The sequence below is a fragment of the Callospermophilus lateralis genome (assembly GCF_048772815.1).
Source record: "Callospermophilus lateralis isolate mCalLat2 chromosome 11 unlocalized genomic scaffold, mCalLat2.hap1 SUPER_11_unloc_3, whole genome shotgun sequence".
Taxonomy (NCBI): domain Eukaryota; kingdom Metazoa; phylum Chordata; class Mammalia; order Rodentia; family Sciuridae; genus Callospermophilus; species Callospermophilus lateralis.
In genome coordinates, this window is record NW_027510155.1 from 2567810 (window position 1) to 2595398 (window position 27589).

At 40.6% G+C, this 27589-nt stretch overlaps 1 protein-coding gene across 7 annotated transcripts in view; it reads right to left on the reverse strand.

Moving 5' to 3' along the window:
• Nucleotides 1-475: 475 nt before the first annotated feature.
• The window catches only part of LOC143385833 (cyclin-dependent kinase 14-like), an 82750-nt gene continuing 55636 nt past the window's right edge, over nt 476-27589 (reverse strand). For 4 of the 7 annotated variants that reach the window (XR_013089522.1, XR_013089524.1, XR_013089523.2 and 1 more), the window contains one exon: nt 18462-19131. Coding sequence is in view for 1 of the 7 variants with exons in the window: in XM_076841339.1 (XP_076697454.1) it covers nt 19111-19131 (21 nt within the window). In the remaining 6 variants the exon portion in view is untranslated. The other 3 variants (XR_013089520.1, XR_013089521.1, XR_013089519.1) reach the window with 3 other exon arrangements.

The following is a 27589-nucleotide window of genomic DNA, read 5'->3' on the forward strand; positions in this document are numbered from 1 at the left end:
ACAGACCTATCACACCCACTGATGAATATGTGTGTATATCCATATATAACATGCACACACATGCCTATCACACATCCATATATAAATACACACACATGCCAATCATGTGTACATATAGAAACACATATGCACATCTACCTATCATACGTATAAATACATGCATATGCACATGCATACCTCTCACATGCATATCTACAAACACATATACACACATACTTATCACATGTATATATAACTATATATGTTAGCACACAGCAATCACATGCATGTATTAATGCATATACATGCACACCAATCACATGTGCACACATAAACACATGTGTATGCACAAATACCTATTGCAAGTGTGTATATAACACATGTACATGCACATATCTATCACATGTGTGTATATTAATACATATATGTGCATGTGTATCTCTATCACATGTGCATATAAACACATAGATATTTAGACATGCCCATCACATGTGCATATATAAACACCTATACATGCACGCATATACCCATCACACATACACACGCTCACATATGTTGCATGTATTTATGTGGAGAACACAAACAAAAGTCCTTCATGAAAAATACAAAGACCCTCATTCCATCCTCATTATCAAACGTTCTGCCCTTGACTGCCAGGGCATTTTAGCTGATTGGCTTTGGAAGCAGAGGCCCTTCTCACAATGCAGCTGTGTCTAGGATCCTACTGTCTCATCAATGGCTCTTTGGAAAGGTGTCACATTTATCAGGTCACTTTTCTCTCTGATGGGAGGTAACTTCAGAGAGCTGGACAGAGGATAAGAGAAGACAAAAATCAGGATGATTAACAAAGAGAACAATCTGACGGTGGGCCTGAAAATGTTCCTTGATTTCTCCATTCTGCCTAGGCCCATGGCTGGAAGAATTCTGCCGGATTGCTCGTTAAATCTCAATGTGTTCATTAATGCCCAAGAAATTAATGCACCACACCACTGTAAGTCTGTGTTTGTTCAAAATGCACCACATGCATCAGGTTTTAGTGATGGATGAAATTAAATGCTGTCACGTGCTTGACAGTTGCCAGATCATTCTATTAATTATGATAGGTATTTTCACGGTGGCACGGATTAAAAACCCCATTGACGTCATCGATATGTCGATACCAAATGCCTTGCATGTCTTTTCTGAATGCTTTCAGGGAGATCACTTTATTTTCATTTTTTCACAGAGACACGAAAGCAGGAAATATTAAAATCATCCCCAAATCAGCCTTTGCATTTAAACATCCAGTTTGTTTTATTCCTGCCGACTGCAGGAACTCTCTCATTAAAACAATCTGCACATTTGTCAAATAAGTGCAAATAAATTTTCCAGCGGAGAATGACAGATGCATCAACTTTAGTTCCTCCACTCCCAGTGTTTTTAGTCTTACCCTTAAAACCCGGTTCTCATTTCCCTTTCCATTGCTATGTTTGCAGAGGAAGCCCACTGTCTTATTCCTGGTTGTATATGGTTCCTCTGAGTGGCCCACTCCCAAACTGGAGCAAGACCTTTGCAGCCCAATGAATAGCAACACCCTTGGGTATCCTGGAGGTGGATTTGTAAAAAAATTGTGTTCCTGGCTGGTTTGCCAGAGCTTATGTGGAGCCAGCAAGGAACATTTCTAGGATTCTGTCATAGCCTGAATCGACAGATGGCATTTTTAAAGCCAGTCAGATTGCAAGATGTATGTGCACGATGTCGAATAATACATTTCATTATATCTGTATTTCTCTCACACCTTAACTTTGGTGGAGCTCAAACTATTTCAGGACAACTTTGTAAAAAAAAAAGGATATACTCTCATTTCTCAAATAAATCACTTAAATTATAGAAAGTTCATTGCTGCTGTTGAGGGCCAATGTCTTCCAGCCTTAGGAGATTTTTGCATATACCTAGATGCAGGTATGTGTGTACATTTTCTGCATCTGTTTATATTATGGCCAAGTCTAAAATGCACGGCTTTTCTGTCTTTCATGCTTCCTGTCCTCAACTACTCTTATCTTGCCTGGTGATCACACAAATCTTTATTCCTGCCCATGAATGGTATAAACCTTACATATTTCTGTGTTTCTGGGTTTCTGACTGTTATTGCTTCCTTATCTCTATTTACTGAAATTCTCCTTGTGCTTTTAGATCCCACAGACTTTGATTCCTTGGGTCTCTGTTTGCAATCCACCAACAGAAGAGGCTGTGTGATTTAGTGATGCAGCCTAACCACTCTGAAAGTCCGTTTCCTCTTCTAGACAGTGGAGATGGTGGTAGAGTATATACTTCATGGGGCAGGTGTGAGGTTGCATTGAAGTAATCCCTTTGAAGCATTGCACATGAGACCTGTTGTGTAGGAAGGGCTTCGACTATGCAAGTCAAACGGTCTCATCTAGGTTCATCTCTTCCCGTCAGGCCACCTCATAATGCTTTGGTGTCAGGAAACTCTAATGGAGCCATGTTCTGTAGTGTGCATGCCCCACTAAGAGGGTTTCCCTAGTGCCTGGAGTGGAAAATAGCAGTTAAATTACAGACAAGATACCCCTGCTCGCCTTTCAGCTACAGAAGACAATACCAAATAATTATATAAATGGCAAAATTTCAGGTAGAGATCAAGAGCTTCGGCAGAAAAGGAAGAGGTGGTCTAGTAGCAAAAACAACACTTCAATGTCAAGACCTCAAATTCTGCTTTGCTGCAATCTGTTCAAGAGGTTCCATTTAAACGTCTGCATTTGGGTCTGTAGGTTGTAAACTGTGCTCCAAAGAGTAGAGAGAGGACCCACTACTTCTTGGCTGTCTTTCAAAGCCGTCCTGATCTCCTGGGTCAGGTCCCCAGCAGTGGCATACGAAGCTACCACCGCTGTCTGTTAAGAGTGGGGGGGAACTGTTCTGGGAGAGCTTCCTCTCATTCAAATCCATGTACTCTCATCAGATTCAAACTCCCTTGTATCTGATCACCCCATTTTCATTTCTGTTCTATTCCGATTAAAGGTGTCTGGTGTGGATGGCGGGTTCAGCCCAAGACACTGTCACCGACATCTCTGTTCCCTTCCGATTCCTTTAGCCTTAGCCCAGGAGCTAAGCACAGGGGCCCTGCATCTGCCCTTGAACATTGTTTGAGTCAACTTTTCACTGCTGTGACTAAAAGGACCAACCAGAAAAGTTGGAGAGGAGGAAGAGTTTATTTGGGGGGGGGCTCATAGTTTCAGAGGTCTCAGTCCACAGACAGCGGGCTCCATTCCTCCTTGGGGCTCATGGTCAGGATGAACTTCATGGTGGAGGAGATTGGCAGAGGGAAGCGGCTCACATGGTGATCAGGCAGCAGAGAGAGACTCCACTGGCCAGTTACAAATATATACCCCAAAGCCACGTCCCCAGAGCCCACCTCCTCCAGCCACACCCACCTCTTCAGTTACCACTCAGTGAATGCCTATCCCAACCCCATCGTTTTTTTTTGTTTTGTTTTGTTTTGTTTTTCCGGTGAAGATCCCCTGCATTAGGTCACATGTGAGCTTCTGGGGGGGACACCCCTCATCCAAACCATAACAGACTCATGTCAGCTCTTGGGCTCTCCTTCCCAGTTTGTGTTCCTCCTTGCCAGGGAGGGAAGAGGAACAGAGAAGCAAGCCCCTAAAGGTACATTCTAATGGTGTCCCCAAAGGCACAGAACATTATCAAGAGATGCTCCCAACATCGGCGTCAGCTGTCAGGGCTGAGGGTCCCTGTAGAGGCTGAGCAGCAGCCGGACAGCCCTTGTTCTCACGATCAAAGAGGAGGGTCGTTGCACTGAGTAGGTCTAGGGTTCTGGTACTTTCCACAGTGCTTTTCAGAACCTCTCCCGAGTCTCAGAGCCAAAACTGAATGCCCGAGGGCAAAGGGCGATTACACCCTTCTTGCCGGGCTTGCCTGGTCTGTCTCTCTGTCTGTCTGTCACTCGGTTCAGATACATGCTCTCCTTCTCCATCCTCCAAAACACCACAGGATTAAATCTGAGTTGGCAAAACTGTGGTGGAATTGTATTTTTTAAAAGATTTCCATGGATTTGAGTCAACACGTCCTGTAGGATCTGTCTTTAGGAGGATCACAGAAACGTCGGACATTTGAGTTTTCTGGCCTCCCATTGTTGAAGATGGACCCAGTCTTAGGGTACCAACCCTGAGTGCCCTCGGTCAATACCCCTGTCTGGGGCCATGCTAGTAGTGCCTCAGCTACAGGCAAACACGGTGGCTCTACCTGGTGTCCAGAAAACCCATAAATCGCTCAACTCATGCCTTACTATGGCTCTGATTATGACCCTGTTTCCAAGACACAGGACTTTGGGAATGATACTGTCCCAGGGAAGTATTCCAAACTCTGTGGCAAAGAAAATGAATCTTCAAGATGGGTGGGAGAAGGGGGTTGTACTGAAAGTGGTTTATTGAAGAGATTGGAGAGCCACCGTCAAATGAACAGAGACTGAACACTTGATCCATTTCTCCTTCTGATTCTTTTCAGACTCGAAAATTGTTCAGACTTCCTGTCTAGGGAGTGAGATACCATTAAAGATTCCAGAAAACCAATATGTCCTATCAATCCATTGTGCTCTGGGTGGTGGGGGGGGGAGAAAGGAGACAGGTGACATTGTTCCCTTATACGCTAGAAACCTGATAACACCTTATTGTGCATCAAGGGTATAAGAAAATTTCATTGTAAAGAGGTTCTTGTGACAAGATCCATGAGGAATGTGATGTAATCAACTTGGATGTCGGCTCTTTACAGTGTACTTTTTTCCAAGACGGTCTTTTTGGGTTGGGCTACAGGTGGTTATTTAAGACAATCAATTTACATAGAACAATTTGTTCTTTTTTCATGCTGTTAAAGCAAATTGGTATGTAATTAGATTTATATACTGAATAATCTCATTTGCATATCCAATTAATTCTTCCTGTTTTAATTTGCTAGGGTTGAATTCACATTAGTAGTAAAAATAACACTTAAATCATCAAGGCCTCAAATTTTCCTTTGCCGCAATTTGTTCAAGATGTTCCATTTAAAAATTGGTCCCCAGTATCCTTTTTCTACACCTATGGGGAATAGGCAAAATACTTTTTTTTTTCTTAAAAAGCACCCTTAGCCCAAACCCACAACATTGAGGTTTACCCTTTTTATGCGTGATCATGGGGTTGTGCGAGCTATGAGTCACTTTTTACACAATATTCTTCAGAAGAAAGAAAAGCTAGGTTCCACATTTGCAACCTCTGACTCTTTTTACATTTCAGAATCTCCAAAAACACAGACACAGGTGTGTGCAGAAATCACATCTCTTCCTACATGATATCTATATTTATTCTCAGTTGTACCCTGCCAACTCTTGTGGTTTATCTCCATAGACGTGTAGGTAGAGAAGGAAGGTATGGGGCACTAAGATTCCACTGCAGAGGACTCCAGATGGATTATTTCTGTATTGGATTCTGTGGGTCAGTGGCCTCTTCTATTGAAATGAGGGAGAATAAGATTTACCACTTAGAATTACTACGATGCAATTGAAAGTATTATTGTGCATGCGTTGGTATCCTTGGTTTCTACATCTGCAGACCCAACAGCTCATGGATGAAAAATACTTGAAAAAACAAAAAGTAGGAACAGAGCATATGCAGATCTCTCTCTCTCTCTCTCTGTGTGTGTGTGTGTGTGTGTGTGTGTGTGTGTGTGGGTGGTGTGTGATTATTTCCTAAAACTATTCCTTTAGCATCTACATTGTACTATGTGTTGGAGGCATCTAGAAATGACTTTGTTTCAAGTCCATGGATCATAGGCAAATGCTACCTTATGGTATATAAGGGACTGTAGCATGGTCACATACGGAGGGGTCAAGTGTCCTAGATGGAGCTCATGGTACAAGATCGAGAGGAATTGTCTTTGGTTGGCACGAAAGGTTCAGGAAGACTGTGGAAATGACTATTCAGTTCATGGGACTCCATATTTAGATCAGTGAATATTAGATCCTGGACATAAACAGGGGCTGAGCAGTTTGTTCAAGTCACTGAATCCCTCTGGGCCTCAACTTCTCCATCTGTAAATAGCAATAACAATACTTGGTTCCGAGAACTGTGGTCAGCATTGAAAGTGTTCGAACAGGTTAAACCCTTAGCATATTTCCGGGGACATCCTAGGTGCTCAGTAAGTGTCCACTATGACTATTCCTGCTACCATCTTAAAATAATATATGCGCAGTTCAGTTTCTTTCTCGTTATCCATTACCAAGCCTGCTGGGGCTACCACAGATGGGTGTGTTTAACAGCAGAAATTGAATTCCTTGCAGCTCTGGAGGCTGGGGAGTCTCAAGATCAAGGTGTGGGAAATTGGGTCTCTCCTGAGGCCTCTCTCTGTGGTCGCCTGCCCAGCCTGTGTGCATATGGACTTTCCTCTGAATGCATTCAGATTTCCTCCTCTTACCAGATGCCAGGTGGGATTAGGACTCACCCTCGGGGCCTCATTTTATCTTAACTGTGTTTTTTAAGGACCTGTCTTCAAGTAACTGTATTTGTACCCACTCTGAGGATGTGGGGATCAGGGTGTTAGGATGTGAACCTGGAGGGGGCAGGGATCAGCTCACATTCCCTGACATTGTGCCTTGACAAGTACTACCAGAATGGACACGTCCCCTCTTCTCAAAGGATTTAGAAAGCATAGGTCATCTCTGCCTTATTTCTAAACCTCTGCCTGCTTTCTGTGACCACAGTCATTATTTCAAAGCCATACTCTGGTTTTCTCCTCTCCCAATTTTAGCCTGGGTTCTGACCCAGGGAGTAGAATTCTCCTAACATTTGTGGTCCAGAGACCTAGGCTCTCACCTCGGGGTGGCTAGTTAGTTATACCGACAGGCACACACAACTTGTGTCAACTCAGACAATTTATTTCACCCTGTGACTCCGCCTTGTACTTACCTGTGAACAGGGACAGGCATCCTCACAAACCGATGTGAGCCGAGACAGGACAGAGGAGGGAATTGGGTAAATTCCAAATTGCTGTAAAAATCCCAGCCGTCTCTGCTTACCAAAAAAAAAAAAAAAAAGAAAGAAAGAAAAAGAAAAAAAAAAGGTCATCTCGATCCTGCTTTCTATATTATGATCACGGTTAGTTTACAATTATTGATATTAAATGGTTTCATTGGTCACTTTAGAAAACACATGAAACTTTTTTTCATTAAAGTAGCACATTGAGATTTTGGATTCTTTGCAGATTTTAAGGAAATTGTAATCTGCAGCGGACACTTTGGCAGTGCCCAGCCCTCGTTGAGTGTGTATAACAAATACAAAGCAGGTGTCCTGGAGATTGTGCCTTTTATTTTATTTTTCCTCCCTCTGCCAAAGTGCCATGTCCCCTTGGGAATCATCCCTTAAAACATCACAGTAGTGTCACTCTGTTTGTTTGGATTGCTGATATCCTGTGCGTAACTCTCCAATAGACTACAGACACTTGATACAAACTATCCAATCTTCTTCCTCCTTTCACTTTGAGAAATGATACAGTTAGAAAGGTGTAGAATTGTCTAGGCTGTGCTTTGAAAACAAATGGGACTAGCATTTTTTTAAATATTTTTTTTAGTTGTAGTTGGACACAATATCCTTATTTAAATTATTTTTGTATGCAGCACTGAGGATCAAACCCAGTGTCTCACCTTTGCTGGGCGAGCGCTCTACCACTGAGCCACAACCCCCAGCTCTGGTACTAATATCTTTTATTAACAGATACGAACTGACCACATCCGCAGATCAGAAAGATTATGGAGAGTCCTCTTGGGTTAATACTCAAGAGTGACCACTGTATCTATAACGGCTCCATGTATCACCAATCCATATCCATCTATCTATCTATATCCATATCTATATATCTAGACCAGATATAGATATGGATCTATATTTTGGTAAATTGAACACATTTATTTAAAAGCTAAAAGAAGCAAACATTATTTGTATAAATTCTCTTGCATTCAATGCAAGGCACATTCATCAAATAAATATTTAGAATAGCCTTCGTATGCACTCGGCATTATCAATTCATAATTTCATTCAATTAACAGCCCCAACAACATTGTGAAATGGGCATTACCACACTCTTTAATTATCATTTCTTTCTTTTTAAAAAATCTTTTATTTTATTTGTTATTTTTCAACATAAATGACAGTAGAATGTGTTTCGACAGACATACATGGAATATCACCTATTTTCGTAAGAATATTATTCTTGTGGTTGTGCATGATGTAGAGTCACGTATTCAAATACAAGGTTGGGAAATCTTGTATTTTAAAATCATCTTTGTCTCTTAGAAAGAGGCTGAAGTGAAAAAAGAAAGAAACCTTCCCTCTCTGATCCCTCTGCTTCTTCCATTTGTGGGTCTCCTTAGTAGCTCTGTGCCCTTCTCCCTCAATGTGACTTCTTCACCAGGGCCACCTGGGCATGTTGTCAGTCCCTATGACACTCACGTGGGACCTCCGAGACATGCACCCTTTTTTACATCTCCAAGAATGGACTCTCTGAGAGAAAGTCTAGAGCAGAAGAGACAGCCAGGGGCTTCATCTTATCACATGTCCATTCACAAAACGAATACGTCAGGACGCCTGAGCTGGTTCCTGAGAATTTGGCCTACCATAGGGTTTCTGCCCTCGGGGACCTGCTCATCTCAATAGACACCTCCACGAGAGAGAGGGGATGTGCTACTGTGTCTAGATGCAAAGAAATGAACAGGAAACTCTGTAAGGTCCCAAAGGGTACCGGAACTTGTCCAAGGACACCAGCAGGAGAGAGTGGCACAGGTCTTGGTGGGATTGGTGCCTCAGGATGAGAGGTCATTTTTTGGTGGTGCAGACTGGATCTCCTTTGGGTGCTTCATCCACGAGCACTTCCCAAACTCTGCACTTTTCTTCGTACTTTGACTATTATTTTAAACATCTCTGCGTCTTCTTCTCGGAATTTTCTTTATGACTTGCCCTTTCTCCCTCTGAGTATTTTAAGTTTCTGGGAAACCCTGTCCTTTGAAGTTGGATTTTATTTTTTGGCAACAGCGAAGCATCTTATTTTTGGAAACTTGTTCAGAGCCAAGTCAGAGTAAACCCTGGTGCTCACGCTGGGCCTTACCGGTTTTTCGTCCAGAATGAATTGTGACTATAAATTAATGAAGGTAATTTTCTAAGGTGTCTCTAGATCATGTTTTCAAAAAAAGAGTTTTTAAACTTGCATGAGAGAACACATGGGAAAGCTGAAGGTGGTAAATCGGTCCACACACGTCAAGACTCCATTTTCATGGAACTTGGGTGATGGTCAGTACATGGCCATGAGATTCATCAAGAAACAGAGGAGCAGAGAAAAGAGGGTTTTTTTGCGGGGAGAAATTCTACGGTGAGTGTGCAGCAAGACCATGAGAGAGACATCTGGCGAGGAACTCATATGGGGTGTGGATTAATATGTGCCTTTGAGTTCTTTGCCTTTGATGGGCTTTTTGCTAAGTGAAGAGTGATTGACAGATTCCTGGGTCTTGCCCATAATGTTCATTATACATGGGCCATTTGGGGCCATTTCCAGGTTTTACATTAGATACATGAGATACAGGAAGTAAGTGTGAGATCTTCAGTGTGGGGGGGTCTCCCTTGTGGGTTACAGTAGGTGAAACTGGAGTGTCTCTGTGCGTGCTTCCCAGCATGGTTGGGCAATCTTGTGATAAACAGAGTCTTCTTCTTTATAATCTGGGAAAGTTACCAATTCTGATCACAGGAGAGCATGAAAGATAGGTCCTTAGAGGTCCTTGGCTTCATGTTGGTTCTGCTGATGAAGGTAGAGTAGGGCCAGGGACAAGGGTCCCTAATTTTTCTCTTCTGCCCCATCAATAACTTTTTTATGCAGGGCTACTCAACTACTGAGCCACATCCCCAGCCCTTTTTATTTTTTAAATTCGAGACAGGGTCTCCCTGAGTTGCTTAGGGTCTCACTAAGTTGCTGAGGCTGACTAGGATCTTGAGACACTCCTGCCTCAGCCCCTTGAGCCCTGTGCCTGGCTCCTTAACAACTATTTGAAATCATCGATTGTATTTCAACATGCTGCTTTTAGCCTCAATATACTGAGCACGGTGGTGCACACCTGTCATCCCAGCAGCTCGGGAGGCTGAGGCAAGAGGATCGTGAGTTTAAAGCCAGCTTCAGCAACTTCGCAAGGCCCTGAGCAACTCAGTGAGACCCTGTCTTTAAATAAAATATAAAAAGGGCTGGGGATGTGGCTCCGTGGGTAAGGGCCCCTGAGTTCAATCTTGAGTACTAAAAAAAAAAAAAAAAAAAAAAAAGAGAGATAGAAAAGAGAAAAAAAAGACTCACAACACATACTTTAAATTATGTAACCACTAGCTGTTTCTTTAGTAACTGTTCCTTTGGTGTGGTGTCTACCAGTGAATCTGTAGATAGAGCTCTGTTCTATATTCAGACTGTGGTTCATTGGAAAATGTCTTAAGAGGCTTGTCAAGGGAGGAAAAGAAAGTTCAGAAAGGAGAAAAAAATATATGTACGTTTACAAGAGCAGCCAATGGACCTGAGTTGTGGGAGCTCCTAATTGTTTGGAAGCTTTGTCTTTAACAAGAACCAAGCGACGGGATCGTCTGTACTAAATCCAGGGTGTGTGTTTTTCTTGATTTGTGGGTTTTCGAGTTGTAAGTGGTTCCACAGGTCCAAGAAGCATCTGGAAAACAGTCAGTTTGGGAATATAGGCCTTTCTAGGGAAGCATAAAAGGGTTCTGGTGGTTGTTTCGATGCTGTTGTTAATTCTGTTTTGTTTTGTTGCTCTTGGCAGAGGAGACCACCATGATGATACAACTCGCTTTTGCCCAGTTACCCCAATGCCTTGCTTTCTGTCTTGAAAACAGTCAATGTGTCTCAGGGACCGAGTTTGGCCTCCTGAGCTCCAGAGCTGAGCTGCAGGAATTCAGTTGCATCTGGATCACCATTGCCAAAAGCATTCTTTATTCTTGGCCCAGTTGGTGGCCCAGCCAGATTCTTGGTTGATTGTTGAGAGCCTCGTCCAGAAACCCCCCTCAAGTGGGAAGCCCTTTAAACTATTCAGATCAGAAGGCCCCAGAAGGAAATCTTACCATTTTAATTATCACGCTGCTTTCAAAATTATACTGTTTGCAATCATGCAGGTCGAAATAGCCTAAAAATTGGGGCTTGATTATGTACTTCGGAACCACAAGATAGATTCCATCTCCTCCCCCCACCCATGATTTTAATTACCTGGGTCTCCTTTTTCTCAAAGACTTAAAGAGGCCATTCCAAGGGTGTCAATTCTGAGAATGAGACAACCCAGGGTTATTATTTCTCAAAACTGGGTTTGTTATAAGCGTTCAGCTCTGACGTGCAGCATGGATTTGAAGAATACATATTTCTTTAGGAAAGAAAAAGACTATTTGGAAAGAGAGTGGGGTAAATGATATGTGCTGTAACCTTTGAGTCTTTTATTCTTTTTCTCCTCACCCTTAGCAAGCTGGATAGAATTTTATAAAACCAAACAGGACTCTGAAGGTCTTATTGGAAGTTCATTCACTTTACTGTCTACTGCATATGACGAATATTATACCCAGCTAAGAAGGACTGGACCTGTGGACATTATTCAGGCAGCCAAACATTCTAGAAGCTGTAGGACCTTGTCAAGAAGGTGGTCAGTCTCTCACTCTGAAATCCGATGGCTGTTGTTTTTGTTTTTTAATTTTTTTTCTTTTTGAATTTAAATTCTTTTCTTTTTTTATTAGTTACTCAGAACATTACAATGATTTTGACATATCATACATTTGATTCAAGTGAGGCATGAATTCTTTTTTTTCCATGTGTTCACCCGATGGCTTTTTAAGAAACTCATTTCCCTGAGCAAATGTTTTGGAGAGCTCTATCTACAGATAAAGGTAAAGAGTCCCACATGGTCCTATTCTCTCATAGAAGTCACACTCAAGGAGGGATCCAAATGCTGATTTTCAAAGAATTTAGATAAACCTTCTTGTTTGACTCCTACTCTCCCCAGAATGAGAATCTTCATGAGAAGTTAGTTGCCTTTTGAATCAGGAATTCAGAAGGCTCCGGGATGTTCCACTTGGAAGATTTAGGGCTGGAACTGGAAAAGAGAGATCTTGTAGGTGAAAGAATGTGCGTGCACTCTTAGGTCACCAAGTGTGGACACGACTTCTTTCTATTTACAACATTTTTAATGAAAAGCTGTCTCCTGGGTTCGGTGTGCCCTTCACCTTTCCCAGAATGAGATTGCTAGTGAAAATTTCTCTGCTGTTCTCATGAAAGCAGAATCAAGGGTCTCGATGTTGGTTTAAGGCCCTACAGCCTCATCTCCCACTTATCTAGTGGTCTCCTCTCTGGATCTGTCCCCCACCCCCATATTCTAGCATGCACGGCCATTCCCGGGGATTGGCCAGGCAAAATAGAGGCTAGTCGCAGAGGAAGTCATGAATTCTGCCGGAAGGATAATATCACACTGAGATACCTGACATGTCTGTAATGTAGAAAAAAAAAAGTCTTAAGAACTTAGCTAAAGGATTGGACTTTACCAGAGTTATTTGAAATGACGGAACGTGAATATTTCCACATGTAGTATAGTAAGGCCTCTTGACCGGAAAGATGGTCATAAGACAAATATATAAATTGCTGTCATATTACCAAAGTTCTTTTCACTCTTAAGTTTCAGAAGGTCCCCACCCCAGGTTATCAGCTTTCAAATATTTCAAGGCCCATCACGTGGAGAAGGAATTCGACTTATTGGCAGTGGCCCCAGAACTTGAAAAAAATTGGGGGAACATTCTAGCTCACGTTTAGCATTGGCTTTCTGATCATTAGAGATATCTCAAAAGTAGAATGGACTTTCTGGAATGGAAGAAACAAGAGCATTTTTATTGTCTAGGAGGAATTAGAATTGGGACCATATTTGGCCAAAAAAAAAATGTGGCGATTGGACCGTGCGTTCTATGGAATTTTAGAAGCAATTAGAGTAGAAATCAAGTGATGAGATTTTTACTTTACAACTGTTGATAAGGATGTATATAGTATCTCAAGACAGGAAAAATTGATGTAAAGCCCAAGAAAGTCAGGATAAATTCAAACCAAATATATATATCTCAACAGAAGAATCCTAACTACTTCTGCGGGTGTAAAAAGAATTTTGGTCTAATGCCAGAAGAAATTGCCGCAAAGCATTTTGTGGGGTTCTGTCTTTAGAGCATGTTTCACCAGTTGTAATCAGAGATTTGTTTTTGTGACTGATTAATGTGCATTTTTTTTCTCTCAGTGCACTGTATCTTACAAAGAGCAACTGTGACTCTCTGTTCTCCATTTAAATCTCCAGTTCTAATACAGTGCCTGGAACCCAATATGAACTAACTGAACATTTGAACCAATGAACACATGAGTGCTTTTGGGCAATTTAATGTGGCAATAAATTATTGAGAGGTCAAGTCTCTGAAAGGAGGACTGAGCTAATTAATGTTTTAAGAGTGTGTGCAAAAACAGCTTGCTTTGCAAAAGCCTTTTCTTTAGATGTGCATAGTGGAGCAGCCCCTGGAACTCAGTGAAGATAGATATACACAAATCTGGGTACCCTCTCATTGAAGTATGTTTCTCAGACCTTATCAATTGCCCCCATTTTCCTGGGGTGTGAGGATTAACCATGTCATCTAAGTGATTTGCCGTAGAGTTCAGATGAATAGCTCTTTGGGAGTTCTGGTAGGGTATTTCCAAATTCAAATGAGCAATCTCTTTGGGAAATCTACCTATAATGCAAAATACTTTCAGGTTGAAGGAGTGGCTGGGTGTGTAGCTGTACACCTGTCATCCCACCAGCTCTGGAGGCTGAGGCAGGAGGACCCCCCAGTTCAAAGCCAGCCTCAGCAAAAGGGAGGTGCTAAGCAACTCAGAGAGACCCTGTCTCTAAATAAAATACAAAATAGGGCTGGGGATGGGGCTCAGTGGTGGAGTGCCCCTGAGTTCAATCCCCAGTATTAAAAAAAAAAAAATTTAGGAGTGGTTTGATGTGATCTGGAACAGTTCACCCAATCAAGGTTAACAATAATAATAAACTATGGAATGGGGATAACCAACTATTACAGTTTGGAAAACTGTAAAAGGCTGAAAATAAATTCACAGGTTAAGACCATGAACCACTTGACCCAACAAGCATATTTTTCCGATTCGAGGGCCAGAACGTATCTGTAAACATTCTCGTGTGTATAGAAAACTAAGGGAAAAATGACCTCTACCTTTGAGGCACTTATGGAAAACCTATTTTAAATCGAATACACCAAGCCAAGATAATATAGGCTGTTTGATAAGAAACATTAGAGAAATATATAACATGAGGCTTTTTATTATGGGTTTATTACATCAATCTCTCCAGTGGGCAATGGAACTTGTAAACATGCTGTTATGGAAGGAGTCTCCTTGCAGGCTTTTTATTCATGCCAAAGTAAGCGCAGCAAACTTATTTGCTGTCAGGGTACATTGAATTTAAGATTAGTATTTATTTTGGTTCTAAGGAGGTTTTGCTTTTGTGAATTGGAAGTTGGATCAGCTGCATGAAAACAAGATGGGTCTACCGGGAGTGCAGAAGTAAATTAGTTTTTTTTTTTTTTCTAAATATGCACTCCGTAAACCCACATATTCACTTAGGCTGGATGGTGCATGCACTGCTTCACGCACCCGAGGTGTGTGGTTAAGGTGCAGTGGTCTGGGGACAGAGAGACATTCAAACTGGCATTCTGCAGTGGCTGGTTTCTCATGAAAAAAGTTCTAGAGGAAGAAAAGAATAGATAATTTTTTTTTGTGTGAAGCCAATTCAGAACCTCTTTTTAACCAGGCGCTTCATTCATTCTAGGGAACGGGTGAAGTTAAGAGTGTCCCTGTCCATCTAGCCACACTATCCACTCAAGGCACATAGCATCGTCCAATTATTCTAACTTTTGATGATGCTCAAGTACGATGTATCAGGTGTCCCCGGTGCCCCTAGGAAAGATCCCCATAGCAATAACAGATATTATGCTAAGTGATCTATGCGTTGCCTCATTCAATTCTAGGATTAAATGGCATAAATATGAAGGCAGATCTATTGATATTTCTGCTTACGGGGGAGGAAAGGTAAGATCTCAGGGAAGTAAAGTGATTTATTGAAGCTGAAAATCTATTTCCTATATTTGGACGTATTGTTATTCCATGATCTGACTTTATATCTGAATAGGATCCTCTTTCCCATTTTCTTAAATGCTAGATCATGAATATCATTGGTTCCATCCTTTATTTCTAATAGACATTTACAGTGCAAAATCCTTTTTGCCATGAATGTGGGGCTCACCCTGGAACTCCTCTAGACATCTGCCCTGGGATCTCTATTTTATTGGATCTTAACTCATCGTTGGGGAAGTGAGTGGCCTTCTTCAGATTTTATCTGAAGGAACTGAGACTTAGGTGCAATGTCAGAATTGCTTCACTGGCTCTTAATTTTAATCATTTTCCCCCGGAGACCCAACATTGTCTCAACTAGAGCCCATTCAGGGTTCTAGATTTCAGTCACGGAGGGGATTAGCTGTATGCCTTCATGAGTTCGCGTTTATGTAAGCCATGAATCCGTGGGAGTCAACACTGCTTGAAAACAAAGTTTAATGCAGAGATTCACACAGAGCTATTAATTATTTCAGTTCTCATTAATTGTATTTGCTTTCAAAATACATTAATATCTGAGAGAACATGTTTAAAAAATAATAAAAAAATGTGTCATGCAAGACAAAGCTGGTAGTCTTTTCTTATCGAAGAGTCAAATTTAATAAGAAACTTCTTAGAAACAGAAGCAAAGTGGTAGGAATGGTGGTGATTGCCTATAATCCCAGCTGCCAGGGAGGCTGAGGCAGGAGGACCTTATATCCGAGGTTAGCCTCAGCAACTCAGCGAGGTCCTAAGCAACTTAGCAAGACTCTGTCTCAAAATAAAAAAAAAATTTAAAAAGGGCTGGGGCTTTAGATTAGTGGTAGAGCACCCCTGGGTTTGATCCCCAGTATGAGAGAGGTGGGGGGAGAGAGGGAGATGGAGGGAGGAGACATAGAGTAGAAGGCAAATCCATAGGCTACTAGTCTGCAGTGAGGTTGCTTTTCTCTTACTCTTACAGTGAGTGAGTTGTGATATCTTTTACGTTGATTTTCAAGTTGTTCTTTAGTTATTATTATCTGACATTTCACTCATTTTACTTGGCTTTATAAATATAAGATGATCACCCAGCAACCATTTATATGTGTGTGTGTGTGTATTTGTGTGTGTGTGTTTATTAATCCTCTGTAATTTTCTCATTGTATCCAGTATATATTTGATATGCACATGTATTTATTTAGTAGCCTCCATTGGATATGGAGGTCTGTGAATTCACCCTTAATACATATAATCATTTGGAAACATATTGTATTAAATATGGCAACATGTGAATTGCTGAAAAGGTTGCTCTTGTCCAGATCCGTCAACCTGGAATGCTGATCAAGGATTGTTTGAAGAGCTTTATTTTCTCAGCTCTACCTCGTCCTCAGAAATCTCATTTCCAGTTGTCATTTAAGGACTTTTAAAATAGCATGACAATTTGATGCTATTTTTTTGCCAATTTCTGTTTTCCTTTGTGGTCACAAGAATTTTACATTCCTTCCCAGACCTCTCTGGCTGTGAACAGCCTGTGGAGGGGACACCTCGCTTTGGTTAAAAACACCCGACATCTTCAAAACTGTCATGCCACAGCCCTGGCAGATTTTCTGAGGTCAAAGAGATGATTTATAAGTGATAACAAAACTATAGCAACACACTCCAAACATTAAAAAGAAAGAAAGAAAGAAAGAAAAAGAAAGAAAGAGAGGACTTTATTTAAGAAAGATGGGCTAATATTGGGGGGTGGTAGAGTCAGTCACACTGTGATATCAAATAAGTATTTCATGTGTGCAAAGATAAAGCTGCAAAGTAGGCAGAATAAACAGCATATGTTCACCTTAGATAACCAGGACATTTTACTCTGGGTAAATTTGCTCTGCTTTTAAGAATTCAAGGCAGTATTGTCTGTTTAGACAGATTCTGCATTTGGTCTGCTTCAGGCCTATCTTAACCCTGCTATTAACTGGCCTAGGTCCAGGCAATTAGAATTACAGAATCAAGCAAATTAAGAAGGTGAATTAAAAACCAGAAAGTCATTGGAAATTCCAAGGTCAGATTGAAATGACATTGAATTACCTTCTTTGGGGAATTACCCCTTCCTCTGTGTGTCCCCACCAGCAGTGAAAATCTAGATTTGATTGCTAACTCCTTGCATCTTCAGATTGGGGGGCAAAAAAAAGTAAGAATGTAATTTGCCAAAGACCAGAATAAAAGATGGAGGACTGAAGTCGAAACAGAGTGAATCCCAACATGACAGTGCAGAGCTAGGAGTCAGAGGCAATGGAATCCCACCCTATTTTGACAGGAAGAACCCAGGCACAGAGCAGTACATGTGACTTGTTTAAGGTCATTACCATGGGGCTCCCCTTCAATGCTCAATTACTAATGATGGTAGATAACATTGAACTCTTGCCTGCATCAAGTTCTCCTTCAAACTCTTCCCATGTTTTGATCATATCGCTGGGGACACTGAGTTTGCTTTTCGTCATTCTCCAATGAGAACAACTTGTAGGAGGAAGAGTTCATATTGGTTCATAGTCTCAGAGGTTCGGTCCATGGCCGGGCAACTCCATCGTTCTGGGTCCAAGGTGAGTAGGAGCATCTGGCAGAAGGGCATGGTGGCAGACTACTGCTCTATTCATGGTGGCCACAAAGCAGATAGATCAGGGGCAAAGGGCTGAAGGGGAGATGCACCATTCCAGGGCAAACCCACAGCGACCCATCTCCTATAGTTACCACCCAGGAAGGGCGTTCCCATTAGGCTGGACTCATTAGGTCGATTGCTCTTGCAGTCCAATTGTGTCACCTCTGAATGTTCTTGCATTAACCCAATGCAAGGGGGGGACACCTCATCTCCAACACTAACGTCCAGGGTGAGTTAAACCAGTTTCCACTCTAACCTTACTGACTTCCAGACGATCTTTCTAGCTGAGATAATAGCTGTAGTCATTCTGGCTCATTCTTAATTCAAGAAAGACAACAAGAGCAATGTACAAAGCATGCTAGATTTTATCCTCAAGTCCCTTTCTGTATGTTATTACTCATGGCAGAAAAATAACCCAACGCTAGGCATCCCTCAAGAAGGTGCACTCTGGTGTAGTGATTCTAGAAATTTATCAAACCCTGACTATTTCAGTTGACTCTCTGATTTATATATTTAGGATGGAAATATAACATTTCTGGGTATCCATGTAAGATTTTGCAATATTTATATTAGTCAATTCAGCTTTTTCCAAATATGCTCTGTGATTCATTCTTTCGAGATGTTCTGGGAGGAAAAAAAAAAAGAAGTCTGTGACCAAATATTTTTGGGAAAAGAAAACCTATATCATCTTGATGATGCTCATTATCATGTGGAAGTTCAGAACATACCCATAATAAAGAAACACGATGCTTTGTTTAACCCAGCTTTTTTGCAAATTTAGATAAACAAAGATACCACACCCCTACGACCACTACCACCTTTAAAAAAAAAAAAAAACTTGTGTTGATATTCCAGTGAAATAGATGTGGGGAGAGATGTCATTGTACCTTGAATTCCTTAAAATATATATATACTTATCAAGTAGGCTGGATTGTTATGGTAGATAGTGGCTTATAAAAATTAAAGACCCAATTCCCAAGACTTTATGGATCTCCAAGCTGGTGAAAGAGATAAGTTTGAAAACCACAATTACAGTATAAGGTGGTGAGTTGTGGGATGCATAAGAATGTGGAGTCTACAGAGTTAGAAATGAAGATCACCTGATTGTTAAGAGTATCGTGGACAGCAGCCTTGGGTTTAATGCTCAGTTCTGAGGCTCAATATTGCTAAGTTTTAGTTCTGACCCGTGGAAAATTCATTGGAAGAGAGAGGAGGGAAAAACTTTGGGCCAGGAGGTCATTCAGGCATGTAGACCAATCTTCAGGGAGTGACTTGCAGGATCACAGTTTTTGGACGTTGACCTAAATGGGAAAAGAAAAAGGCATAACGTTGTGAGGGGGACTTTTATGACCTAGACCCAGAAGATCATTTTCACTCATGGTCCAATGACTGGAGTTTACTCATGTGGCTCCACCTACCTGCAAGAGAGGTTGGGAAATGTGGTCTAACCTTAGATCCATCAAGGAGGGGGAGAGGATTGGAAAAGCATCTGACTAGTCTCTGCCTCCAGAGACAATGTGAATTTAGACAACAAAAGGTGGATACAATCCAGTTTGTGGGAATACCCCATCCAGTGACGTAAGGGGAGGGAGATCATAGCACTATAAACTACCTACAAAAACACCCTGATATGAGTAGAGAGGCCCCCTCTGGAAGCGTGGTTGGAGGTAGATTAGAGAAACGAAGAGCCAAGATCATGGGGCCATTTTGTATTCTGCTGAGGAGGTTGGATTTTGTTTTTCAATATAGTGAATTATTCAATCATCTAAAATAAATTAACCTAGAATCCAAAAAGTGAGTCATTAGTGTGGGATAGATATAAATGTTAGATATATCTCATAGATAAAATGAGAGGTAATGGATGACATGGATTAGTGATGGAGTCGAGACCCCTCAGTAGGCAGGTTATACATGGTTTGGGGATCCTAGAGGTGAAAGTGAGGGAGAAGAAGGAAGAACCAAGAAGATATCCTGAGGATGTCTGACTAGTTAGATCCTGGGCTGATTTATTAAGAACACGAGATTTGGATGGGAATGATAATAAATAGGAGAACCACACGGGCTTATAACAAACCTGCAAACAGAATTTAAAGAACTGAGAGAAGAGTCTTTCCACGAAGAGCCCTGATTTGGTCACAAGGAGAATTAAGAAAAGAAAGAATTCTTAGAAAAAAATGTAGGAAACAACCCAAATATCCATCGGTTGATAATGCATGAAGACATGGGGTACATCGATAAAATAATATTATTTAGCCATATGAAGGAATGAAAAACTCTGATACACGTGCGATATGGATGAACCTCAAAAACATACTGCAAAGTATTTTGGGAGAAAGAAAAAATATTCTAAAATTAATTTTGGTGATAATTGCATAACTGTGAAAATAGTGAAAACCATTGAAATTTGACTTCATTAGGTAAATTTCATGGTTTGGGAGTTATATCTCCATAGAGATGTCATTTAAGGAAAATAAAAGAGAGAAAGAAAGAAAGATGAGACCCCAGCAATGTCTTGAATCAAAAGAATACCAGATTTCCTCTAAGAACCTGTTGGAGGCAAAATTCTGTGATTTCTAAACCAGTCAGGAGCTTTTTTTGGGTGGGGAGAGGGAGCGGGTCCAGAATTATATTTAAATTTCTAGACAGAAATCACTTGTATTTTTCTCCTGTCATCAATGGTCACATTTGGGGGGTGGGTATTGAGGTCCTCAGCATTGACTTTTCCTTCTTTAAATGAAGTCTGGGTTTTCTGTGAATCCACATTGTGTTTTATGATAAGTAAATTGGCAAAGTTTTATTTCTAGTAATGTAACTTTTCCTATAAGATACCATATCAGAATCATCGTGGAAACTCTTCAGTGAGCTGCAAACACATTGCATCCCCGCATTCAAAGCTACACAGTCTTTAGTCCCATCCTCAGGCATGCCTGGGACCCAGAGTGAACTCCGGCCAAACGTCTCAGAGGAAAACATGTGTCATTTCACATTGAAATTCTCACCCAAGATATTCTCCAGGTTTTCTTGGAACTGGAGAAATATCAACAGTTATACATTATTTAGTAACAAGGCTTGCTTTGCAAAGGTCAAGTTCATACTTAGTATGCGATAACACTAACAGATTTGTTGTTTTAGAGAAATAGAATTTGATGAGTGAAACGAACTTTTCTCTGGAAGGGAAAAAAAAAGTCACCTTTCCTGGGCATTTGATTTGCAAGTGGGTTTGGCCTCATTCATATTTAATCACCTTTTTAATCTGTATGTCAGCTTTTATTGCAGTCTGCTCCGAGGGAGATTTCCTTTTGAAATACCAATAACACCCATTCTTCACTCTAACATCCAAACAAGCACCCTTTCAGGGGGCCGGCTCGTGGTATTTCATCTCTGAGGATATAATTATTTTGTGTTTATCCACAGTTCCTCAAGGGGCTGATGATGTAGGACACCTTTCTTAAAGACCTTGGTGATTTTAAGGAACGGATCTGATCTGTTGGTGTTGCAAATATCAATTCTTGCATCATTCTCGTGAGTTGCCTGTTCGTAACCAAGTCTCTGCGAGTTCTCCTTTTTATATTTTATCAGCATGGTAGTTGCATGTTTGAAACTATATCAACAGATCTTTTCAAGAGGTCTTCATACGCCACCACCATGCTGGTAGAAAGGTAGAATTTGTACAGAGCTTCATGTGCTTCAGTCATTTAGAGAAGAGGGTGTCTCTTCTGTTGATGTGTTCTGAACATTTAAATTTGTTTTCCGGCTCAGGATAATTCTGAATAGAGAACAGAATTATCCTCAACCCACTCTGAACTATCAACACAATCATAGAGAGCAATAAAACTACAAACAGGAACTCAGAGTCCATATTTCAAGAGATTGATGTGGAGAAATGGAGGCTGACACTGCGGCAGCAAGCCTGAGTCTTTTTCATCAAAGTTGGTAATTGTTAATACCTGATCGCTCAGGAGAATCTGGGTGAAAAAATTGCAAATCACAGTTTTTTTTTTTTCATTTCTAATAGAGGAAATCCATACGGTATGAGCTTTAAGTTAATTAGGTAACTGCTCTTGGTCCTCTCAGGAGAGAATTGTGAGGGTAGATGTATTGGGAGAAACTGAAGTACCTCTGGATCCATCCCACATTGATCTCCAGCTGCCATGTAAGAGAGGAAAAGGCATATGGCAGACACATGTTTTCCCACATTCTACAGAGAAGGCTTACCAAGATGGCCACTTACCAAGATGGCCACTTACCAAGATGGCCAGAGGCATCCACAGGATCTGCCTTATGAATGTCATTGTAGCATGGCCTTACCTTGATTTTTCAAATTTTCATCTGTTTTTAAAGAATAGTATTCCTCTGGAGGGGTATACTTTCAAGTTAGAATAGAACCTGTGATTAAGAAGGTCCAATCCCCTAGGTATGTATACAACTAATCAATAACCTGCATTGGGAACACACTCAAGCTAACAATAGAATAAATTTTCATGACCTTATTTTATAACTTTCCCTAGAAGAGGATTCACAATGAATCATCTTTTCCCCAGGCCAATTAATACGCTTCCTCTTTAGATTTCTCAGTTCCATTTACCAACCCTTCTTTTTGGTGTTAGAGGAACTCGTTTCACGTCCTTGGGGTTTTCACCTACATGTAGAGTCTTGTTTCTGTAGAGTAGCTTAAGCCTTTGTAGCTGTTGTTTATGATTCTAGGAGAATTTCATAAGTAAGCTCTGATTTTTGTGGACGGATATTAAGAAAATGAACATGATTGACAACAACCTGTTCCAGGGAGCTGCCATTTTGCTTTCCAGATCATAATGTAATAGTCGCCTCTTTTATGATCACCATTGACTTGTTCAAAATAAGACAAGGCTGATTTATTTTATCTGTGCTCGCTTTTTCCTTCTAAAAAAGAAAACCCCGAGGCAATTTTCCTCACAAGAAATAAAAAAATTTCAAAATATAAAACTTTCCATTGCCCAAGGCAGAAAACACCCTTAATTAGCTTTGCAACATTTTTTAATTCATTAAATCAGTAATAGTTATGTGAAGTCTGCTGTAAAGCAGTCACCCACTGTTTCAGGTCCCCAGGACACAGCAGATGCACAGATGATGAAAACCTTGTCGTTGACCTAAGGGAGCTTTCAATCTAGTGGGTAGAGAATCACATCATCAGGGAAACTTCAATGGAGTTTGATGACCACCATAGTTTTTCAAAGTATGAAAAACAGGACATCCTGGTTTCCAAAGGACTTTTGTATTTCGATGGTGGAAAGCATTCGATGTCTTAATTTTCCTCTCCTCTCCATATAATATAATGAGAAGCAGTTGAACATTTTGATTAAAAGTGCACAATCTGTGGCCATATTGCCCAGGATTTACTTTGACAAGGGTTGTTCAGCCTCAATTATTTATGTAACTTGATAGTATACACAGGAGAATGCCCTGTGGTGTATTTGGGAAAAGTAATGAATTTCTTCTAAATCAGCCCTCCATGTACTTTCCTGCAATTAAATCTTTGTGAAGAAGTGGGGCAAGCCTATTGGGGTTTTAGGACAGAGGGAGAATGATAGGATGCCAGTGGAATGAGCCAGTTTGAACTGCCAGACCCCAGGTAACTATATCATTTATTCTTGCTTGATGCATTTATAATTCTGCCAATACATTACTTCTAAATTTTGATGTTATGCAACTGCAATGAATGCTCAGTTTTAATGTGCTTCAGCATCCATTTTGAACATAAGCTGAATTTTCTCATACGTAAAGCAGGGCTCAGTTGCCCTGACACAATTTCCAGTTCTTACACACCCCCACTCTAGTTCCTCAATCTGGTCCATCTAGGCACCTGACCTATATAGCTGCTCCCTGATGACTACTTCCCTATGGGCCTGCTGGACTGGCCCCATGACCCTCCCACCCTGCATGGACTGTGGGGACATATGTAGGAGCCACCGCCAATTACAATAAGACAAAAGGAATTCTTGTCTGTTTGGTTTAAATCTGCCAATTAAAACTCCCCAAGGGAAATCTGTTTGGAAGAAAACCCTGGACTACCCAAGGGTATTGACTTCAGTGTCCCCCTCCTCTTGGTGACTGTGCTCCCTGACTTCTATACTACAGACATGCAGTGCACCCCTCAGGACCTATAAGTACTAGAACTTGTAAACTTTCACATTGTGTTTGTATAACTGCAGCCATTTCTGAGATTTGTCTCCTGAGGGTAAAGCCTCTGTGAAGTGACCCATGCGGGTGGACCTCTGTGAGTACTCTACTGCCTGGGCCTCTAAGTTGATAAAGAAACCTGAAAGTTCCATTCACATCAGTAACTTGAAGAGTTTTTAGGAATAGTCAAATATCAAAGATATTACATTATTGTTTTCTTCCAAAGCAAATAAGAATCTAGCATAAGCATAACACTTTATTTTTTTTATACAATTCTATGAAACAGCTGCCTGCAGTACCTAGTCTACAATAACCCAGATGCTCTTCTCAAGGGTCTGACAGATCAGAGCACACCAAGAAGGCTAGGGGGCACTAATATTTTTGTTCCCTGCCTTCTTTTTAAAATTATCATGATTATTATGATTATTATATTACTATTATAGTGGGGATTAAACCCAAGGGCACTTAACCACAGAACTACATCTCTAGTCCTTCATATTTTGACACAGGGTCTCATACTCTGTTTGTTTAGAACCTTGCTAATTTGCTGAGAGTGGCCTCAAACTTTGGATTGTCCTGCCCCAGCCTCCTGAGTGGCTGGGATTACAGGCATGTGTCACCATGCCTATAGTCTTTTACTTTTAACCTGGTTGAACTACTTGTTGAAATAAGTTTTTCTTTTTAGGGCTATAAGCCACCTTAGAGAATGAGAATGCTATGGACTGATTTGAGTCCCATTCCCAATCCAGGTATTGATGCCCTAAACCTCAACGTGATGTTACTTGGAGATGGGGCCTACAGAGGCGGTTAGGATTAAAGGAGGTCAGAAGGGTGGGTCACTCGTGATGGGATTAGTAGCTTTGTCAGAAGAGGAAGAGAGAAGTGTTCTATCTACTCTGTGAGGACACAGTAAGCAGGCCCTCTGCCAGACAGGAGGAGAGACCTCAGCAGGAATCATTCTGTGGGCACCTTCATCTTGAACTTCCCATCCCCAGAGCTGTGAGTAATAAGTGCGTATTGTTTAAGCCACCCACTCTGTGGTATTTTGTTATAGCAGTCTGAGCTGATGAAGACAGCGAGATTCCTGGAATTGGTGAGTCTGAACAATGACTTGGTTGCTAAGACAATCCATTTATTGATTCTGCAACACTTCTTCCTCCCAAGTGGACCTTCTTCCAACTCCCCTTGGAAGAGAAGTACTTGAGGGCTTTCAGCTGCTGCTACTGCAGCTGCCATGAAGTCAGATGGAGAACTTTCATAAGACTACAGTAACACGAAACTTAATTTTAAGAATTTCTAAAGGTAGTCTGCATAATATTAACCCAGACAAGAGCGTCACCAAAACCAGTCACTTCACTTAAAGAAATAATGCTCAAAGTCTGTGAACCAGGGAATTCTTTGTTTTGTAAACATGTTTACAAGTACAGCTGCGTTGTTCTAAATGGAAATGACTATAGTATTTAACCTGGGATTGTCCTTGCTTGCGACTGGATTTATGCTTCATAATGATTATCTTCTAGACACAGAAATAGCATTTCTGTAACTCAAAATTGTTACTGGAGGCATTTAGTAGAATCTTGCCTTAAAAATATAATGATTTTTCATCTTTATTCTCCCCCCTTCAAAAGGTTTTACTGCTCCTGATGTTTAACGTTATGCAAAGACGTGTTTCTGCCAATGAATATCGCCTTATGGTTATGCTTCTGCAAATAGCCTGCTGTGAGCTGATAAAGGGATTAATTCAGCCAAAATTCTTAATCTGTGAAATTACAAATTAAATTCTCATATTAAAAATACCACCCTGAGGTATTTTTTGTGGTTTTAATTCCCCTCTGGTGTTCTGCATACATTGTGCTTGTTAATGATGGGGACAAGGCTGTCTCCACTGGCAGTCTGCTGTGGAGTGATAATGTGTAGGCATTTACTCACTGATAGAAACTGGATTTAACCACTGCCTGATAAACTAAGTGGCAAGTGGGTAATAAGTCCATATTAGCAGAAAAGTACTACTACAGAATTCAGAATTCATAGACCATCAAAATCCTGGCTTAAACTCAATCATCAAGTCATATGGGATTGAGATGTCACAAAGGAGGGGTGATATCAAGTTACAAGTTCCACTAAAGAGGGAAAACAAGCCATATGCTTGAGTGTGGTGAGCAGTAAATGAATGAGCCTATATACGTCTTTTTTTTTTTCCTCAGTATAGTAAGATGTGTCACAAAATCATTATTTTCCATAGAAATTTCATGTTTTCTTTTTTTATTTGGGGGAATAACTGTTATAATGATGGCCAGTGGGTTGATTTTTAGAAAGGAAGTAGAGTAGAATATAGAGTAAATATGGTCAGGGACATTATGAAATGTTAATGAGATGTTGCTAGACACAAGGAGAGTAGTAGATTAATATATCTATAGTCACTTTCAGGTAAAAAAAAAGTTGTTGGAAGTAAGTGTGGGATAGCAAAAAGATTTAGGATAGGAATACTCAACAGGAGTTGCTACTTGGGGTTATGTTATAAAGTAAAGGGCTACTGTAAAGGAGAAACCAGTGCTGCAAAGAGGAGGGGAAAAAAATAAAATTTAAGAGACAAAGGAAATTAGCTTTGTGTCTACTGTAAATGTTGTATACACAAGGATTAATATACATATCACAAATATTTGTGCACAGAGGCAGTATGTTATTTTAAGGCAATCAGAAGAGTATGAGAAAAAAATATAATGGGCATTTAAAAAAATGCATCACCATTGAACAAAAATATTCCTACTGCAACAGTGTTCTGCATAATTTCACAAGAATTCTGTTTCACACTTGGGAAGAAAGCTGAGATCCTCCCAGCCATAAATCCTCCCCCAAATATTTTAAATGTAATTGAAAAAGCCTGTCTAAGAAAGAATACTTTTGTAAAAACAAAACACAAACCCACCCAGGAATGTGTTTTGTTTTAAAAGATCTAGAGAAGAGCTGTCTGTACAAATAGCAAGAGCATGTGCAGTTAAAATAAATTACATGTCTTCAGTCTTTACATGTCAATTCAGTGCATTAGCCAATTGCCAACTCTGTTCCTCAGCTCACTGAGTATTCATCCTTTTTAAGGTCATTGTTACAACCAATATGGTTTCTGAGAATTAAACAGAAATGAATCATTTCTCCGCTGTGTACTGCAGCCAGTTAAAATAGTACTGTATGCATAAAGCACTAAATATGTAAATCATATATTCCTTTTTCCTTTATGAATGCTCAGATCATTTTTTTGACACACACATAATCAAAAACAAAGATGCACAGCTGCAGACTGCAGAGCAAAGATAGCAAAGAAGGAATCCATTTTCTTCCTGTGTCTGGGAAGCTAGAAATTGAATACCAGGATTCCACTAAATATATATATATATATATATATATATATATATATATATATATATATATATATATATATGTGTCCCCCACCCCTGCTCTTGTGCACTCACGTGCTTGTTCACTCTCTCTCCCTCCCCCCCACCTACCCACCCCCACACACAAAATGCAAACACATATATACATGATCTTGTGTTTGTGCAAACATAAGCAAATGAATCTCTCCTCATGTATGTTCTCTATAGATAG